We start from the raw sequence: 19,285 nt of genomic DNA, 5'->3' as shown, positions 1-19,285 counted from the left end.
GGCAGCGTCCCTCGGGAAGGACGTGCCTCCAGCTGTTGGCAGGGCCATGCTGCCTCAAAGGCTCCGGGGCACGGTCCCTCCCACCCGGCGTCCGGGGGCGCCAGGCGTCCCGTGGCTTGAGACTCCACGATCCGGCGTCTGTCTCCATCTTGCCTTCTCCACCAGCGCCTCTGACCGCGGGGGCTTGCCTCTGGGTCCCCGCGCTCTGGCCCACCCCGGGCCGCCCCGGGGCTCTGCAGCTGGCGGGCTGTGCAGTCCTCCCCACCCCGAGCCGCTCCGCTGCACTCTCACTTCCCTCGGCCGCCCCCCTTCTCTCGAAAATAACACCCGGGTGGGCGGGCACCTTGCAGGCCCGGCCTGGGAGCCTGGCTTTAACTGTCTCTTCCCGTGGGGGGTGGGCAAAGGGGTGCGCTGTCCTTCGGGGTGCCCTCATGCCTGGCACCGTGCGGGGCCTGGCGGCCGTTGGGGTGATGGTGGGGTGAGGGAGGAGTGAGCGAACACAGGACGGTGGGGGACCGTGCTGGGGCTTCCTGGGGCGCTCGTCCACCCAACCACTCTCACTTGGTGGAGCCCGTCTCTCTCTGCCCAAGGCTGCTGGGCTGTGACCGTCAGGGACGGTGGCGCTCCACCAGGACGCCCCCTGTAGCGGACACGGAGCCTTGGGCTCAGCTGTGGGAATGGCCTGTGCAGGACAGAGCTGCTCACTGTCGTGTGACTGTGATGGTGAAACTGTGGGAACACCCCGAAGGCCCAGCAGCCGGGCGTCACTGCAGCATGTGACCCCAGCCCGGGGAGGGTCCCCGACGCCCGGCGCGGGGTGCCACGTGCCCGCGAGGAAATGCCAGGGCCCAGAGCTGTGCGTTTTCCCCAGCAGGCCGTTTTGTAACAACAAAAAATACAGGGTCAAGAGTGTGGACGGCAGAAAGGCCTCACGTGGTAAGTGGTGCTTTAGGGCTGGAGCTCATGTGGGCTTTTGTTTCATTCCAGACTTCCCCCCCCCCCCCCCCGCCCTTATATCTAGGAGAGGCTGTTCCTATTTTGGGAGAAAAGATGAAGAGCAAAGTTTTACTCCTGGAGTGCTGTCCCTGGCACCTTTCCTTCCGTTACAATCAGACGGACCCCGCAGGCAGCTGGCCCGGGGGGGGGCCTCAGTTTCCCCACTTGGTGAGGTGGTTGGTGCTGGTCATCCCAGCCCAGAGGGGCTCCAGGGCCCTGGGTGCCGTGGGCAGGTGAGCCGCCACGTCTGCTGTCTGCCCTCCCTGGGGCATCCTGAGCAGGTGGGGCCGTGGCTGGAGCTTGGCTGCCTGCAGCTGAAACGCCCAGTTCTGGCTCAGCTTTCCTATGTGGGGACAGCTGGGGGCATGCTCGCCTCTGCCCCCAGGCCCCCCCCCCCCCCCGCAGCTTCCCTCCCCTGCTTGGCTCCCGCCCGACTGGGGGCGGAGGGTGAGTCTGCAGCTGCGAACATTCCTGACCTCAGTTCAGGGGCGAGAGCCCAGCTGCTCCTGGCAGACAATGGAGCCCCCGCTCCCTGCTCCCCGTGCCCCCTCGGTGCTCGGTGCTCTGCCCTGGGGCTGGTGCTGGAGCCGCTGGAATTTCCAGAAAGTGCGGCTTCTCCGGTAGAGAAGAGAAGGCTGCGTCCTCAGAAGCATGCTGCGCTGGCCCGGCTGGGTTTTTAATACATTCACAAGACGCATTTCTCCAAAAGCCATCCCAGAGTGGAGATGGCTTTTTAAGAAATCCTAAAAGTAATGTTCAGTTATTGGAAGAATGAAAAGAAGAGACAATATGGGGGAGTTTCCGGACTCCCGTCCCAGGCAGGCCTGTGTCACTGTGACTTTGAGGCCCCCAGGCCCCCAGTGTCCATCACAGCCTGGTTTTGCTGCTCCTGAGACAGCTGGAGACCCTCCTGTGGGGCCGGGGGCAGGGAGGGACCGGTTGGGGCTCAAGATGCATCAAGTGACCCGCGGTGGCAGGGGATGGGGGGGGTCCTGGCGAGCCATCCAGTTTTTTTATTGTGGTGAAATAAAGAGCTGGAGGTTTACCGTCTTAGGCGTTTTTAAGGGCACAGTTGAGCGGCGTCGGGTGCGTTCACGCGGTGGTGCAGCCGTCCCCCACCATCCGACGCCAGAACTTGTTCATCCCGAAAAACTGAAAGTGCACCCCTAAACGACCCCCCATGCGCCCCTCCCTCTAGCCCCGGCATCCACCGCTCTACTTTCTGTTTCTGTGACCGTGACTTTTCCGGGGCCTCGTGGGAGCAGGTCCCGCAGCGCCTCGTCCTTTTGCTGTTTCCGCTCAGCATCACGTCCTGCAGGCCCATCCACGTCGTGGCCGGTGTCAGGATTTCCTTCCTTTTTAAGGCTGAATAATAGTCCATGGTGTGGCCGCACCACGTTGTGTTTGTCCGTCGTCCGTTGATGGCTGGGCGGCTTCCACCTCTGGCTGCCGTGAACTGGCTGTGCACACGTCTCTTTGTCAGTTCTTTGGATAAATACCAGAGGTGGAATCGCTGGGTCCTACGGTGATTCTGTTGTTAGTATTTTCAGGAGCTGTGCACCCCTTTGCACGGGAGCTCTTGCCTGCATGCGTTCCGTGTGGTCGGTAGTCGCCCTTCTAGCGGGTGTGTGGGGGGGCCTCGTTCAAACCCCTGTCGAAGCTGCAGGACCCCTCCCTCCCCCTCTCCCGGAGGTCTATCTCCCCGAGCCCCAGGGACTGCAGTCAGGCTCACCAAGGCTTTGACGGGGGCAGAGACTTGTCCACGGTCCCCAGCAAGCTGTGCACCAAATGGAGGTGCGTGTTCAGTGTCCTTCTGCCCTCATTGGCTGCCAGGGTGACAAGACCGGGCAGGGGAGAGGATGAGGTCCTGATTCGGGAGAGTTCCCGTGCGCATTTTCCCGGGATGGAGAGCAGCGTCTACAGTTCCCTCCTGAGGTCACGGCCGGCCTCTCTGAGCCCGTGGGAGCCCGTGGGGAGCCCGTGGGTAGGCAGCAGTCAGCGTGGGAACAGAAATTGGGAGAGAAGTGACTTCAGAGGGCACAGCTGAGATTTCACACGTAAAGGGCGTCCCTCGGGCGAGGGAGGCTGGGGAGTGGGGGCGGGTTGCCCAGCGTTGGCATCAGGAGTCGGAACCTCTCCCTGGCTTCTTCACGGAGGGGTGGCTCCGTGTGGGATCCCTACTGCCTGGGCCATAAATGACATGTGGCCTTTGGGGCGTGGATGAGTATTTGATTGAGTGAAGCCCCTGAAGAGACCGGGGCTCCTGACAGGTTGAGACCCCACGGACGGGTGTTCCGAGAAGCGGGACCTCTGCGCCCCCCCCCAAAAGGGAGCCGGCATCTTCCTTGCAGACCGAGCCTGGGAGGCGTCCCTGGTCCCCCCCCCCCCCCCCGGTTCCCGGGGCTGGCGGAGCCTCTTGGGTTCTTGAGGAGTACCCTTCCCTTCTCACCGAGCTCAACCGAGCATTTATGGTGCGCAGTCGGCGGTCTCATGAAAAGGAACAGCATTTAAACACAGAAGGGACGACGTGTGTACCTCTTATCCCCCGCCTGCTTGGACTGCAAAATACATTTCCCCGGGTCCTTGTCCACCTGCAGACATGCTTGTGCTGAGCTTTACTTGTCACGACACAGATGTGCTTGGCACGCACGCCCCCTCGTGCACCCCACACGGAGCAGGTCCCACTCACGGTAGCTGTGGAGTGAACGAGGGAGGGGGGCACAGTGGGCTCTCAGCTGCCGCTACAGCCCGGCCTCCCGCTCCCGCACAGGGGACGAGTCCCCCCTCCCCCTGCAGCCCTCTGGGGCCAGCGTCCGGCTTCACTGAGCACCTGCTACGTGCTGCTCCCGCTCTGGGCGCTTTGGATCCTTGCTAACATCTGGGGAGCGGTGGTTCTGGCAAGGCCTCGTGGCCCCTGCAGAGCGAGAGGCAGCCCGAGAAGGCCTCTCCCCAGCTTGGGTGCTGCATGGACGCTGCCCCTTGTGGGGCCTTGCTGGCTGGCTGGCTGGGTGGTCACCCCCCGGCCCCCACGGTGACGGAGCTGATTCAGCAGCCTCGACTCTGCGTGCGGGGATGGGTGGACGGACGGACAGATGTCAGCTGTGTGTGTGTGTGTGTGTGTCTGGGGGGAAGTGACAGCTCCTGGGGCGCCCAGCTCCTCTCAGGAACCCCCGGGAGCTGTGGGATGACAACGGAACAGGACACTTGCCCCTTCTTGCGATGGTGTGTCCACCTGAGGAGGGATTCCCCACGAGCATCCGCACGCTGCTGAGGGATGCTCTCTGCTGCACTTTTGGAATGGCGGCGGCGGAGGATGTCTTATGTCCCTTGGTGTCCCCAAGGTGATGGGGCCTTGAAGATGCCCTGTGTGAGGCATGGGGTTGCCACACATGGGAGTCACTTGCTGTACCGGGTGAGTGAGAGGGGGTCTCAGCTGCCCCCAGGTGGGCTGCAGCCCCTGGGTGAGAGGGTAGCTTTCACAGAGTGGGGGGGACAGACAGGCCTGCTGGGGGTGGGGAACCACAGGCCTACTTTGGTCCCCTGATTTTGGGGTGCTCGACTGGGCACCCTCTTCTACAACATGGAGGCAGCCACTGGATGGGGGTCCAGGGACCTTAGTTGTGCCTTCAGCCTGGAGCTAGGGCCACGGGGGCAGGGCTCCCTGGCGGGTGTGGCAAGGGGAAGGCTCAGATTTGAACCCCAGTCTCTCTGCCTGAAAGCTGGCTGAGTTTGCCTGAGCCCCACACCTCGATTCGGGGGTGTCTGGAGCTGGACCAGGCACCGTGATGTTCAGAAGGCGGAGACACATCCCACCAGAGCCCTGAGTTAAAGTTGGGGGCCCAGTGTGCCAGGCAGGGATGCAGGGGCTCCCACCTGGATGGGGGCCATGGGGGACCTGTGGGCGACAGGACTCTTGCCTTAGTTTCTCATCAAAACCCACGTCATCCATCCATCCATCCCGCGTACCTTCGCTGAGGGCCTGTGGGCGCCACGCTTGTGGTGGTGAGGTCATGGAGCGGTTCAGGGCATAAGGGCTGCCTCTGCCTGGCGAGCGACCTGGCGCTGCCATGAAAAATGACCACACTGGGGGTTTACAACACTCTGCCAACTCCGGAGCCCAGAGCTCTGAGATCAGGGTGTTGCCTGGGCCATGCTCCCTCCCAAGGCCCTGCGTAGGGTCCTCCCTGCGTCTCCCAGCTCCTGGTGGCCCAGGTGTCCTTGGCTCGGGGTGGCATCCCTCCCATCCCTGCTCTGTCCTCACACGGCTTCTCCACTGCTTCCTGTGACTCCACTGGTCTCTTATAAGGGGCCCTTGCCGTCGGCTTTAGGGCCACCCCAACCCAGGATGATCTCATCCTGAGATCCCTAATTACTTCTTTCCAAATAAGATCACATTCACAGATTCTAGAGGTCAGGACACAGACATGTCTTTTTGGGGGGGTCACCTTTCAACCCCCCGTGCAGTTGGTAGATAACTTCCTCAAGCCTCAGTCTCCTCATCTGTAAAACGGGGATTGTGTCTGTGCTTCACTGATCATGTTAACGTCAACAGAACTGGTCAGCCTAAAGGCCTGAGCGTGCTCCCTGATTCGGGGAACGTGGCTCGCCCCTGGTGGTGGCTGCCGTGGGTATCGCCCCATTTGACAGGGAAGGAAACCAAGGCGTGGAGAGGTGAAGTGGTGGTCCCCATGTCCAGGCTGGGCTACTGGCCTGGGCTACTGGCCTGGACCTCATGGAGCACACTGACTGTGGTGGGGAGGAGGTGAGGCTGCCCCCCCATGATTGGGGCTTTGTGGGCATCCCCCAGAGCAGAGGAGGGGTGCTCCAGGGGGTGCACCTGGCCAGCCCCATCAGGGGGAGGGGTCTCTCGCAAGGAAGAAGGCACTCAGAGCCCCCTCCCTCTGCATGCTGACTTTCCCCCGGTGCTCACTCTCCCCGAGCCCCAGGGACTGCAGTCAGGCTCACCAGATGGGGTGTCAACCCGCCAGGGAAGGGTTGACTGTGGGGCAACTTGTCTGGGACGGGTTTGGACACTTGGCTGCACACACGGCTGGCGAAGGGCCTCCTGCAGTGGAGGCCGCGGCTCCCACCTCGCCGTCTGCCTTTGGTTCAGGGCATGGAAGAAGCTTCTTGCCGTCCTCTTGTTTCAGAAGCTCTCTGGTGCTTCGGTTTTATTTTCCCTCAATATTTGCAGCCCAGCAGGGAGGAGTAATGAGATTTGCACGATCAGACGGGAGCGCCATAATCTGGTGTGTGTTGCCCATTCGGGGACGCATTTGGCTTTAATTTCAGCAGGCAATAGGAAAACAAAAATAGCCGAACGTGTTCTGCTAGGATCTCTCCGGAATCGGATTGCCCAAATTGCAGTGGAGAGAGGAGCTTGCTCTGAGGTTGACCTCTGAGGCCGCTTTTCTGGGAGGAAGAAGAGGTGGAGAAAATGAGTTGGCCGGGTCAGGGGCGACGTCACAGGAGGCTTGTGAGCCGCTGTTAGTGGTCTGTGCTGGGCTGTGGGAGACAGGAGAGGGGCCGTGGATCCTGGGGTTGGGGGAGGATGCGGGGGACGCCGTGCCAGGCAGCGGCCGAGCGCTAATCTCCCTGAGCCATGCCTGCCTAGAGCAGCCAGGCAGCGGGAGAGTGGGATTTGAACCCTCCGGTGTTCAGAAGCCTGCTCAGGGAAGATGGTTGGCTGCGCAGGGAAATCCTAGAGAAGCAATTTCCTGCTGGCTTTGTAGAAAACCTTTAGTTGGACCCTGACCTTGAAGTCTCGATAACACGGGCCACGCTTTATCCCTCAGGCTCATGCAGGCCATTAGGCGGAGTGGCGGGTCTTTTGAGGACTGCTGGGAACAATTTCCACCCAGGTATTGGACGGAAATCCCAGTAGTTGGACCCTGACCTTGAAGTCTCGATAACACGGGCCATGCTTTATCCCTCAGGCTCATGCAGGCCATTAGGCGGAGTGGCGGGTCTTTTGAGGACTGCTGGGAACAATTTCTACCCAGGTATTGGACGGAAATCCCAGATTCTCTTCTCGGACAGCTGTGGTTTCTACAGGGGTCCCTGCTGCTCCCCTGTCTGTGTCCTCGAGCCCGGGACCGCGGGGCAGGGCCTGGCATACGGTAGGCACCTATTAAGTGTCTGCTGACTGGATTGAATGGGCATGAGCTGCCTACCTGCTCTGCTCGGGCTTCCAAGCCGGTACTTTTCCAGAATTGCTTTCCTTGGTGAGTTTCTCCCCAGGCATTGAGGAGGAAGTACTTTAAGGTCAGGACAGAGATTAATTGTCTGTAGCTGTCACTAGCTCGGCACAGCCTGGCTTTGCTCGCCATCCGCGTGCATCCTCCTGCTGGAGAGCTCGACTTCCTCACCTGTTAGAACCTGCTGCCCACGCACGGCTCAGGGACTGCAGACAGACAGACAGACTGGCAGGGCATGTGGCGGGGAGCCCGGCACACTGGGTTTCGGGGGCTTGGTTCGTGCTGGTGCTTCCTGGGAGCCGGAGGTCCCCGAAGCCAGGCGTGTGCAGGAATCAGCCCTGACAGAAGCCAGGAGGGAAGCCCCCCGCTCCCACCCCGCCCCCCGGGGCTGGACCAGACCACCTGGGTTAGGCCCGGACCCTCCCCTGGCCACTTGTTGGAGTGGGTGGTCCTTGCGCCGTGTTTCCACCGTAAAACGGGGATACGAGACAGCTCGGGAACCGTGTTGAGAAGTGAGCCTGCAGGGCTCAGGGCGGTGCCTGGCGCGGGCCCTGCGGATGTTCGTTGCTGGACAGAGTGAAAATGCCCCCCGACGATGTCTCAGCGCATCTGAGCGTGAGAGACTTAACATGCTGGACGCCTTCGCCACGCGGTGAAGCGAAAGACATTGCGGCCTTGTATCCTTTCTGTCGCTCTGTTCGGCAGGTGGTGGGCACGGTGCCTCCAAGTTGGATGAGGTCTGCCCTTGACCTGGGCGAGGCTGGCCTCCGGCAGACCGCCTCCACACAAAGGCAGCGCTGCCCTCCGCTCCCAGAGGGGAGCCCGGCCCTGCGTACAGGTGGCCCGCGTTCCTCCATCAGCCCGCCGGCGCCGGGGCTCCCAGTGTGCGTGCGGCCGAGGAAGCGGCCCGAGTGCAGGAAGAGCTCCTGTTCAGTCGAGCCCCCGACACTGCACAGTAAGCCCCAGCCTGGCCTGCGCTTTCCCTGCCTGGAGCAGGGGATGAGGTGCAGCGCCCCTGGGGCCAGGCTCGGCAGCTGGGCCCTGTGCCGGTGAGGGAAGCCCCTCGGCGTTGACGTTGACCACCCGGGCTGTGGAGTTCCAGTCCCTGCTCTGACCTCCTGAGCTGCAGTGTCCTCATCTGAAGTGGGTGATAAATGACCCGCATTCCCCGAGTTGTTGGCACGGTGAGTGGGTGGATCCTAGCGGCTCTGCAGAGGGGCCCATGGGTGGTACCAACGTTTGCAAGAGAAAGTGGACATGCCAATCCCAGATTCCACCTGCCCGCTTGTTTCCGGAAGAAACGCTTCGGGAAGTGAGGGCCTCCCCCAAGCAGTGACATCGGCTCATGCGTTCCCCGGATGCCTCTAAAGCCTTCGTGGGTCACGGATGCTTGGGGGGGGGGGGACAGCAGGCCATTTTGGAGCGTTGACCCTTGGGACACCCAAGCATGCTTCATAGACACTCCCTCTTTCCCTCATTCACGAGATACTGAGCCCCCCTCTTGTCCCAGGTGTTTGGGACCCAGGGGGAGAAGATGGTCTCTGTTTCTATCCCATGGAGTGTCTGGCTAGCCTGTCACCTCCAGGCCTCCTGTTTATTTACCCCCAGGGCCCCAAGTTGGAAAGATCCATTCCGGCACGCTGCGTCTGTTAAATAATAATGAAGCCATTTTAAAAGGATTTTGGAATGAGCACGGCATAAATAAAACAAGAAGTTAATTCCTTTTCCCGTTTTTATTGATCAAAGGCGTGTCAGCTGCCAGTCAGAGCGTCTGATCAGCGGCGTGGCCCCGGAGGTCAGTGTCACTCCAGCAGGGCGGCATGCGGTTTGTCATGGGGAAGTGCAGCTTTATGCCACTTGTTGAGACATTTGAGGAACACTCCGCTGTATCCGTGGAAATTCGAATACGGAGGACCCCCCGCCCCCCACCACCTCTCTCAGAAAGGCAGAGGTTGTAAGAGGCAATCCTGTTGTGGGGGTGGCTGGGAAGCTGATACGCCCCGTCTCCCTCCAGCGCCCGTGGGGGCTGTGGTGTCCGTGGGTCTCTCTTGAGCAGGGGGCACGGGGAGGGTGCCGTTCATCTCCCCGTGCTCGTTGGTTTGGGTGTGAGCAGCCAGCCTCAGACACACCATCTCCTGGAGGCCTTTGGCTGGCCTCTGTCTCTTCCCCCTGCCTCTGGGCAGCAGGGTTGAGGGGTGAGGCTGGTAGTGAGAAGCCAGCAGAGGTGTGGACGAAGGGCCCAGGTCCGCCTGGGTGTGGGCACTCCCCAGCACTCCAGCTGACTGTGGCCTGGAGGGAGGTTGGCCCCGAGTGCCGATCTCAGGGCCCCATCCCCTGGCTCCACCGTTCCAGAGCATGACATCACAGGGAAGCTCTGGGAACAGGGACTTCGGGATGTCCCGGGGGAGATGGCCCAGGGTCAGCCGACACTTTCTAAAGCAGTCATCTCGAGGGAGGGGCCCAGCATCCTAGAACTCAGGGGGCAGGGTTTTCTTTCTGTATTTTACAGATGGAGAGGACAGGTGGGTGTGGACCTGGAGCACCCAGGCCAGGCCTCTGCCCACCAGACATGCCCGCTGCGGGTCTGCAGCTGAGCCTCCCCGCCCTGCCCCAGGGGCAGCTGGGACCCCAGGACTGGGAAGGCGGGGGATGCCAGCCGGGGGCAGTTTCATGTCAGGGGCAGTTTACAGGGGCCAGGGGAAGGTCAGGGGCATCCATGGAGCCCAGCCTGGGGCTTTCCCTGTGGGGCCCCCCCTTAGCTGGGCATCGCCGCAGGGCTCAGCAGGCCCCTGGCCTCCTGACCCAGCTGGCGAGGCGGCCAAGGGACTTCCCCTGGGACAGGCCCTGTAAGAGGAGGTGAGGGCGCACCCTGAGAGGTCCTCCTTCTCCTCGCCAGTTCTCCGAGCCTCACTGTGTCTGTCTGCGGAATGGGGCAGTCACGTTCCACGCCTCACAGGGCCGCTGCAGGTGTTGGGTGGGTTCGTGTGCGGGAGCATGTCGGCATGCTGCGGGCCCCGTTACCTTCCTCTGTCAATGCTTCATTCAGACCGCACATCCCCAGAAGGAGCCTGCTAACCAAGTGGCTTTGCCTCACTGAGCCTCAGTTTCCCCTTTTGCACCTCCCTCTCAGTGCTGAAGTACATGAGCAGCCCCTGAGGGGACAGAGCAGAGCCCCTGGCCCTGGGCGTATGTGGTGGATGCCGGTGGATGTGAGTTCTGGGGGCAGTATCCGATTTTCCACTCCAGCTCGCCCACGAGGGGCCACAGGAGAGGGCACGGAGGTCTGAAGCCTGCTCTGTCCAGTGGCCAGGCTGTCCAGGTCTCCTCCACGACTCCATGTGGGGGAGCAGTGGCCGTGTGGGGCCAGGAAGCCCGCCCCCGAGGGTGCTCTGGGGCCTCGTGGCTCAGACGTGGGGTCTGGGCTCTCAGGGCCGGCCCTGCCTCTCCCGTCCGGGATCCCCGTGCTGGGGCGGGCCTTTTGAAGGCGAATGACAGATGACAGTGGGCAGCAGGCCCTGCGAGGCTGGTGGGGGGCGGCTGGGCACAGAGGCTGTGTGTGCTCGCTAATCTGATTGCACCCTGATGAGTGGGCGGACAGGGGGTCAGGAGTCCAATGCACGGGCGGCCTATCTCTTGGCGCAGTGGCTAGGGCCCTCCCCGTGGGCTGGGGCTGGGGGAGCAGCGGGTGGGTGGTGCCCTGAGCAAACACAGTGGGGGCCTACTCCACTCTGGGCCGCTTGTCGCTTGTCAGGGGGCCAGTTTTCCGGGGACAGATCCTTATTGTGTCCACTTAGCTGGACTTCTGGGGCTGAGCGTTCGTCTCTAGATGCTGGTGAAGCTGTGGCTGTCCCTCATAGAGGGCCTGGTGGGCCGAGCAAAGAGAAGAAGGCCACTCGCCCCTACGGCCACAGGGACACGGCCCACGGCCTGGCCTTCTCTGGCCACAGGACAAGGATGGGCAGCTTCCGGCCTGGCACTGGCCACTGTCTGGACCCTCCCTCGCCTGCCGTCACTCAGCCTGTGGCTGGGATGTGCCCACGGCATCCTCTCCTCATCTTGCCCTCGGGAGTCTCTTTCCCAGTCTGAAGCCGTCCCTGCTGTGAGCGAGGGACTGTGAGCCTCTGACTGACCAGGCCTCGGCCCCTGCCCTCCTGAGCCCAGGGGTGGTGGGCGGGGAGAGGCCGGCGGTCAGGCGAGTGGACGCGAGCAGCAGAACCAGCAGGCCCGCTGCCCCCGCTGAGTGGAAAGAAGAAGGGGCCAGGAGTCCGGACACAGGGCCGGCCCTTCCTTGCTCTGCTCTTCTCTGTGTCCGGCCACTCCCCTAATTGTACAGCGGTGTGGTGGGTGGAGTGCCCGTGAATCTCATCGCTCAGAGCAGGCCACCTGTGAGAGGGCAAGGGACACTGGTGCTAAGTGCAGCGGACAGTAGGAGCGGCCCGGGCCGCGTGACACCTGTCCTCTCAAAGGACCTTCACTGTTCCGCGCCAGATGTGGGTTCCAGTCTCGGCTCCACCCCCTTCTGCTGGGGAGCCTCAGTTTCCTCTCCTGAGAAATGGGCTGAATGATTGGAGGGTGGGGGGTAAAGGCATCCAGAGCCGGCCGGGCACTCGGGACGCTCTCCCCACAGGATGCCGCCTGCTCTTGCCGTGGGGCCCAGTTCTGCCCTGTCCCTCTGCCCGGGGTCTGAACCTGTCTGTGTGCCGCAGTTTTCCCGGGGCCAGCCTTTCGTGGCCACGAGCTGTGCGGGGCTTGGTCCTGAGAGGTTGGGGCCCCCGCGGCTGCCGTGGGGAGGGGCCAGGCAGGCAGACGCTGTGCCCGCAGGGCAAGGGGCGCCCGCCCGTCCTGAGCCCCAAAAGGAAGCCTGGCCTCGCCGGCTGCAATTACGGTTAGGAGCCGTGTAATTAACTCTAAAAATGGGAGGCTGAGGAGGACATAACGTGGATGCTCAGTGGAAATTGGAGCCAGGCGATGCTCAGACAGCCGTGGAGCTGGGCTGAGGCTGCAGGGTGGGCGGGACGGCCTGAGACCAGCAGGGACCCAGGGGGTGCAGGCTAGGGCGGCCTGTTGCTGGCCCACAGACTGGGGGGCTTAAAGCAGAGGAAGCGTATCCTCACGGTTCTGGAGGCTGAATGCTCGGTCGAGGGGTGTGCCGGGCTCTCTCTCGGGGCCCCTCCCCTCTTCCGGTGGTTTGCTGGCTGTCGCTGGCCTTCTTCGGTGCACGGGAGCGCCCCTGGATCTCTGCCCCCACCAGCACATGGCCTTCCTGTTGGGTCTCTTTTTCCGTTGCTCTTTTTTTAGTTAACTTTTTGTTTTACTGGAGTAAAATCAGGATACACGACGTTTACTTTTTTGTGGGGGGAGGGGCAGAGGGAGAGAGAAAATCTCAAGCAGACTCCCCACTGAACATGGAACCTGATATGGGGCTTGATCCCCCAACCCTGAGATCATGACCCTGAGCCAATGCCAGGAGTCGGCTGCTTAACCCACTGTACCACCCAGGGGCCCCCAAAATTTACCAGCACTAAGCATTTTTAATACATGTACAATTCGGTAGCATTAGGTGCCTTCACGGTGTTAGGTCACGATCACCTGTGTCACTTCTAGAACTTGTTCATCGTCCCAAACTGCAGCCGTCCTCAGGAGACACAGACTCCCCAGCCTCCCCCGCCGGCACCACTGTTCTGCCCGTCTCTGTGAGTTCGGCCTCGTGTAAGTGGGCTCCTACCGTGTCTGTCCTTTTGTGTCCATATGATCCAGAAGCTTCAGGTCACAGAGGACAAGACTGAGGAGCATTTGAGGCCCAAACCAGCAGCCGTAGCTATTCAATTTAAGTTAATTAGAATAAAATTGACAAGGTAGTGTTTCGGTTGGATTGGCCTCATCTCCAGCGCTCAGTGAGCACGTGGGTCTTGTGACTACCCAGCTGGACAGCAGGTGCACAGAATGCATCCATCCTTCTGGAAAGTTCTGTGGGGGCATACGGTTGTAGGCTCATGGAGATGAAAGAGAAATGACAAGAAACATCATTGGACCTGGGGGGCCAGAATGTTCTTTGCTGTCAGGACATCATGGTTGTCCTCTGTTGGGGAAACGTGAGGAAGTACCATCTGTAGACGAGGACGTGTGGGATCCATGTTGATTTGCTGACGTGGGTGCTCTGATTGTGGAAGAGGGAGTCTTTGTGCTTAGGTGCCCTCAGATGTTTGGGGGGGCAGGGGGGTCGCATCTGCGGTTTGCTCTTGCTTGGTTCAGAAAACACCGTACGCACACGAAGCCAGTGAGTCTGTGTTGGCCGTGACCGGGGACCAGCTGTGGCCGGGTCGGGAGGAGCGGCCCAGCCCAGCTCCGGGGTCGGGGTGGGCACGGCCCGCGAGGGGCACACGGGCAGGTGAGATGCCGCTCGGTTTATGCTGGGCCAGCCGTAGCTTGTGATTGCGGCCTGCCCTTCGTCTCTGTCCCTGCGTTTGCGTTTCCGGTGGGTGGCACGCACTCTACTTGTCTTGCTGCCCTGGGCCCTTAGGGAGTGGCTGTTGATGAGGACGAGCGCTCTGAAGTTCCAGGACCCCGCACCATGCATGCCGCTGTCCTTGCCTCGGGGACGACCTTGCCAACTGGACTGGTGGGCCGACGCTACCACACCCAAGTGCTCACGGTTCCATCAGGGTACACAACCCAGCGAGACGTCCAGTTAGAAAGCCGGCCTCAGGAGCCGAAGCCACTGTCCCTGGTCCTGCAAATGGGAATCAGTGGACAGGATTTGAACCTGGGGCTGAGCCACTCCAAATCCTGCTCTCCAGGCCACCTGGTCTGCTGCCCCCATGCCTTCTTTACCAGCTCCTTCTCCACGGGGACTGCAGCCGGCAATCCCGTTCAGCTCCCAACCCCAAACCTCCCGCCCCAGTTGCTTCGCCAAGCGCAGTGCGGGTGGGAGCTCACATGTGGGGTTGCTGGGTGGAGGAGACGCCCCGGATGTGGATCTGGGAACTCTGGCCCTGGTGCGTCCCCTAGGCTCCTGCCATGACTGGTGCATGCTGTTCCCGGCGTCCTCCATGGACAGGACAGCTTCCACGGGGGCAGGTCTGTGCCGGGAAAGGCAGTGAGTGTGTGCATGCAAGTGTGCGTGCGTGCGTGTGTTCGTGCTGTTTTTGCTGACTCAGGACCAGCATATTTCCAGTCACGATCATCTGTGCTGGATCCTCTGGGTGGGGGTGCGGGACAAAGGGTCATGAGTGGCCAAGGTGAGCCGGGGGTGCTGGTGGCGTCCGGACCAGCGGGCCGGCGGGGCTGAGGCTTCCCAGGGCCCGAGTGCGCGTCTCTGCCGGCAGCCGGAAGAGTTCGCTGCGGTGACGGCCGCTCTTACAGACCCGACAGGCTCAGCGTTCTTTTCTTCTCTTCTCTAGTTCCTGTGCTTGAAGAACATCCGCACCTTCCTTAAAGTCTGCCACGATAAATTTGGACTGAGAAACAGCGAGCTGTTTGACCCCTTTGACCTCTTCGACGTCCGAGACTTTGGGAAGGTGAGTGGTCTTCTCCAGTGTCCGGGCGCAGTGGCCGAGCGCCAGCTCAGTGCGGGGTGGGGGTGGGGGGCTGGACGGGACAGGCCTGGCCCCTCCAACACGGCGCCTCGAGGGCCTTTCCACCCCTGTGTCCCGCACGGGCAGGCTGGGATGGGGACCATTATGTCTCCTGATGGATGGAGGCTGAGGGCTCGAAGGAAGAGCTGGTTCTGTGCTGCATGCAACCCGGGGGGGTCCCCAGTCTCCGTGCACTCTCCAAGGACGGCACCACGCCCCCTGCCCCCCCAGGGCTGTTGGCACAGGCTCGGCCAGACAGCCGCTTCCCGGACTGCCCGAGGAGCCCATTTCCACCTGCTGATGGGAAACATCAGAAGATATTTATTGCTTAATTTATCGGAGAAGCATTATCGGGGACTGGGTGTTTGAGGAAATGTGCTGTGAATACATGATTTATGAAATGCAGGGGGACTTGTGTATTTGCTGTTACAAGTGCAGAGAAGTCCGTTCCAGCGCTAGGATTACCGTCAGTAGCCAGGACTTCCCCATGAGCCACCTGGCCTGATGGGACTCTCCCCGGGTTCTGGAATTCGCTAGAAAGGAGATTCAGGGACCCCCTCAAGAGCCCATCCCTGTGTGATTGCCACTTCTCATCAGTTTCCGTTTCCCCCAGAAAGGCTCACTCGCGTCCCTGCTGCTGCGGTGCCCCTTCCTGGGGCCCCAGGCCGCCCTGCTTCCCTGTGTCCCGGGCACGTGTGCTGGGGTGGGAGCGCCGAGGGTGGGATGGGGTCATGCTGGTGTCCTTTCCCGTCAGTGGGCTTCTCAGTTCCCTGGGGTTGCTTTCAGAGGGTTGGAGCTCCTCTCCTGTTCTTGTTCCTCCTTGTGCGTGGCAGTGCCCTGGGCAGGGAATGCACGCACGCACACGTACATATATACTCACGCACAGAACTGCTATTTACAATAACCGTGTAGAGAAAAAGACAGGATCACCCTGGCCAAATTCATTTCTTGGCCAGCGGTTAAAATGCAGATGATCCAGTCTATAATTCCATTTTAGTTTTGATTTGCTACCGCTGAACGCAATGATGTAAGTAAGACGTACATAAATTCAGATCAAACTCTCATCGTACGACCCACCAACCGTGTGGCCACGTGGTTTGCAAGGGGGTGCCCCTCGTCAGAGGTTCAGTGAGGTGGCTTGGCTCCAGGGTGATGTCCCAGCTGCAAGCAGAGGGGCTGAGTGGAGGCTGCTGCTGGAGCTGGCCTCCGGTCTGCCCACATCGAATTGGTGATGCTTTGCCACGCCGTGGCCTCTGCTGTGGAAGGCAGGAGTGGGCAGTGGATTTGGACCAGGAGTCGCGGTGGGGCGTTGCCAGGTGACGCCTCGGACCCGGGCACCGAGCTGCATGCGGGGACCTCGGTTCATGCCTTGCACTGAGGACCCTCGGCTCCGGGAAGGGCAGGGCTCGGGGAGAGCTCCCCCCATCCCGCCTCTGCTCTCCACGTTGTGACCCTTGAGTCAGACTCCTCGAAAATCTGGCCCTGCTAATTGGCTGGATGACTTGGCAGGTGACCCGGTGCCTCTGACCTCTGTTTGCCTGGCTTTGGGAGGTGGCGAGGCGTCCAGCCCCTTAGTAGGTTCTCCTGAAATGCCGAGCATTTGTTGCTGTCCCCTCGCCCCAGGATTGGCCGAAACGGAACTAGACCCTCGTAGATCTGTGGCCTCTGATTTTTTCCCCTCTATTATTTTACTCATAAGTCTGCACCTTTGGAAGACAGAACCGGAGAGCTAAGCACATGGACTGCGGACCCTTGCAGGCTGGGTTCGAGTCCAGCGAGCAGCCGTGCCCAAGTGACTGGCTCAGTTTCTCCAAATCCTACTTTTAAAACGGTGGTAAGAACACCACCCTCTGAGGTCTGCTGAGCAGGAAGTAGAATTGTGTTTCTGGAGTGTTTAGTCCCTGGCACACGTCCCAGGAAGCTCACCCTTGTTCTTCGCCTCCCTTCTCCTCTATCCTTTGGCCTCATGTTGACTGCGTGGGGCTCCAGCAGAGCCTGGCCTGCCCCCCCTCCTGCCCTGTCCTCCCCGTCCATCTGGCTGAGTGTCCTTCTCGTTGAGCTCCTCCTGCCCCGCACGTGATTCTTACCGAGGTAAACCTGTGGTTAGCGTTTCCAAGCTGGGGGCCAGCAGAGGTTTGGGGTGCTGGGACGTGCTCTCCCCAGAGGGGCCACTGTTCCAATCTGTTTGCTTGGCTAATCCCTCCTGATGTCCAGGGACGGGATACCCTGGAAAAACCAACACAAGCAAAGCCCCAGCGCCCATGGCCTGCTTTGCTTGGTACCCAGACGGACAGGACTCTCCCGCCCCTGGAGGGTGGTGCTGGGCAGGGTGCAGCAGTGGACAGGAGGGCTTGCTGATGGCAGGCTGCTGAGAAGGAGCACGTCTGGTCTTTATTCAGGTGTTACCTCCTGAGATGGGCCTGGCAAGGAGGTCCCTGTGCGTAGCTCCATCTGGGCACAGAGACAGAGCGTAGGTTCTGTGCATCACTTCAGGGATGTTTACGGAGGTTTCCCCGTGGGCCCGAATTCGCCTTCTGGCCTCCAGGAGCTCAGTCAGCACAGCCTGGCAGTTCCAGATGGGCCTGGTGGCCCTCACTGACGTCAGACCATGAAGATGTGACTGCTCGCTCTGCCCTCCCGCTGACCCCCGCTGCTGCCCCGGAGCGCTGAGTTCCAGTCTGCAGGAAGGCAGCATCTGTCCCAATACTGAGCACAGCGCTCTGTAGGGTCAGAACTGACCCTTTGTCTCCTGCGGGGGTGAGGCCAGGGGGGCAAAAGGAGTGATGTCTAGAGCCAAGTCTGGTTGCTGCTGACCGGAACCTGCCTGGAGCCTGTGTGGAGGGGGGTGCTGACACTTAATCCGGGGGAAGGGTTTGGGACTGGTTGGCGGGAGGCTGCCCGGCCTGGGTGTGCGGGGCCGGGGCCCGGAGGGGCAGGTTTCCGTCTCACTTCTTGATGGTTGTCTTTTACATACAGTCATGGCATTCTGGAGTACAAAGGATCCTAATGGAATAGCTGGTTAGTTAGTCTCAGGCTGCTTTAGAAATTTCCAATTTTTTTGTGGGGGGGTGTTATTTAAGAAGGTTTGATTGCGTTCAGATCCAGTCCCTGTCCTGGTTTCCTTGTTCTTTTTCTAAGCAGCTGCTTTTCAGCTTCCTGTCTCCCGTGTTTCAAGAGTCACTCCTTGGGGAGAAAAGGCACTGGTGCATTCATTCATTCCTCCGTCCACCCACCCACCCATTCACACACCCATGCACACATCTACCTGCCCAGCCACCCACCCATCTACCTACCCACCTGCCCAGCCACGCATCCATCTACCTCCCTACCCACCCAAGCCACACATCCATCTACCTATCCACCCACCCATCTACCTGTCCACCCACTCAGCCACACATCCATCTACCCAGCCACCCACCCATCTACCTACCCACCCGCCCAGCCAGCATCCATCTACCTCCCTACCCATCCCACCCAGCCACCCACCCATCTACCTATCCACCCACTCAACCATGCATCATCTACCCACCCGCCCAGCCACGCATCCATCTACCCACCCACCTACCCAGCCACCTACCCATCTACCTATCCACCCACCCAGCCACGCATCCATCTACCCACCTACCCAGCCACCCACCCAGCCACCCACCCCATCTGCCTATCCACCCACTCAGCCATGCATCCATCTACCCACCCACCCAGCCACCCATTCATCTACCCACTCACCCATCTACCTATCTACCCACTCAGCCACACAACCATCTATCCACCCGCCCAGCCATGCATCCATCTACCCACCCAGCTACCCAGCCACCCACCTATCTACCTATCTACCCACTCAGCCACTCATCCATCTACCCACCCACCCAGCCATTAAGCACTTAATTTACCATGCATTTTTGAAGCACTCACTAGGCTAGAGATAAAAGGGAGAGAAAGTCTTGCATGGCTTTTGCCCTCCAAGGGGAGGCCCAGATTAGCTCCTGCGCCATCAATTATAGAAGAAAGGAGAGAGTGGAAACCCTAGAACTTTCCCAGAAGCTGCCCGGCTCTGACCCACCTCTCAGCCATGACACTGGAGGTTTTCCTCTGTGAGTTCGTTGCGCGGAGGATCTGGCGCACTGAAAGCATGGCTTGTGTTCTTAAGGGAAAGGCTAAGGCCCCCTCCTCGGGGATACCGCTGTGGAGAGCTGGGCTGATTGCCGCATTCTTCCTGTGTACAGACCGGCCCACCCCCTGGCCCTTGGGCATCTCCTTGGGCCTTTCTGCTGGGGGAGAGTGGGCCGAGCAGGGCAGGTGCAGAGGGAGCTGGTGTTTGGGGGCCCACGAAGCTTCAGAAGGTGTTTACTTAACCGGGTTCTCTGCTCCCTGGCGAGACCCTGGGCAGAGGCCTTGGGGCAGTGGGCAGGTGGACCCCTGGAGACCCTCGAGGGCTGCGGGAGCCCTGGGTGCTGCCAGCCACTGAAGGAGCGAGCCCCGCTCACCAGAGGAAGCCGGCCAGGTGCTTTCTTTCCGGAG

At 60.9% G+C, this 19,285-nt stretch overlaps 1 protein-coding gene across 5 annotated transcripts in view; it reads left to right on the top strand.

The window, feature by feature from the left end:
• VAV2 (vav guanine nucleotide exchange factor 2) overlaps positions 1-19,285 on the top strand; it is a 169,518-nt gene that overhangs the window by 18,613 nt on the left and 131,620 nt on the right. For all 5 annotated transcript variants that reach the window (XR_013443880.1, XR_013443881.1, XM_078061992.1 and 2 more), the window contains exon 2: positions 14,594-14,710. Coding sequence is in view for 3 of the 5 variants with exons in the window: in XM_078061992.1 (XP_077918118.1) it covers positions 14,594-14,710 (117 nt within the window). In the remaining 2 variants the exon portion in view is untranslated. The remainder of the gene's footprint in view (positions 1-14,593; positions 14,711-19,285) is intronic.

This window comes from Halichoerus grypus, chromosome 14 (genome assembly GCF_964656455.1).
Source record: "Halichoerus grypus chromosome 14, mHalGry1.hap1.1, whole genome shotgun sequence".
Lineage (NCBI taxonomy): Eukaryota > Metazoa > Chordata > Mammalia > Carnivora > Phocidae > Halichoerus > Halichoerus grypus.
This window is presented reverse-complemented; position numbering and strand designations above follow the sequence as displayed.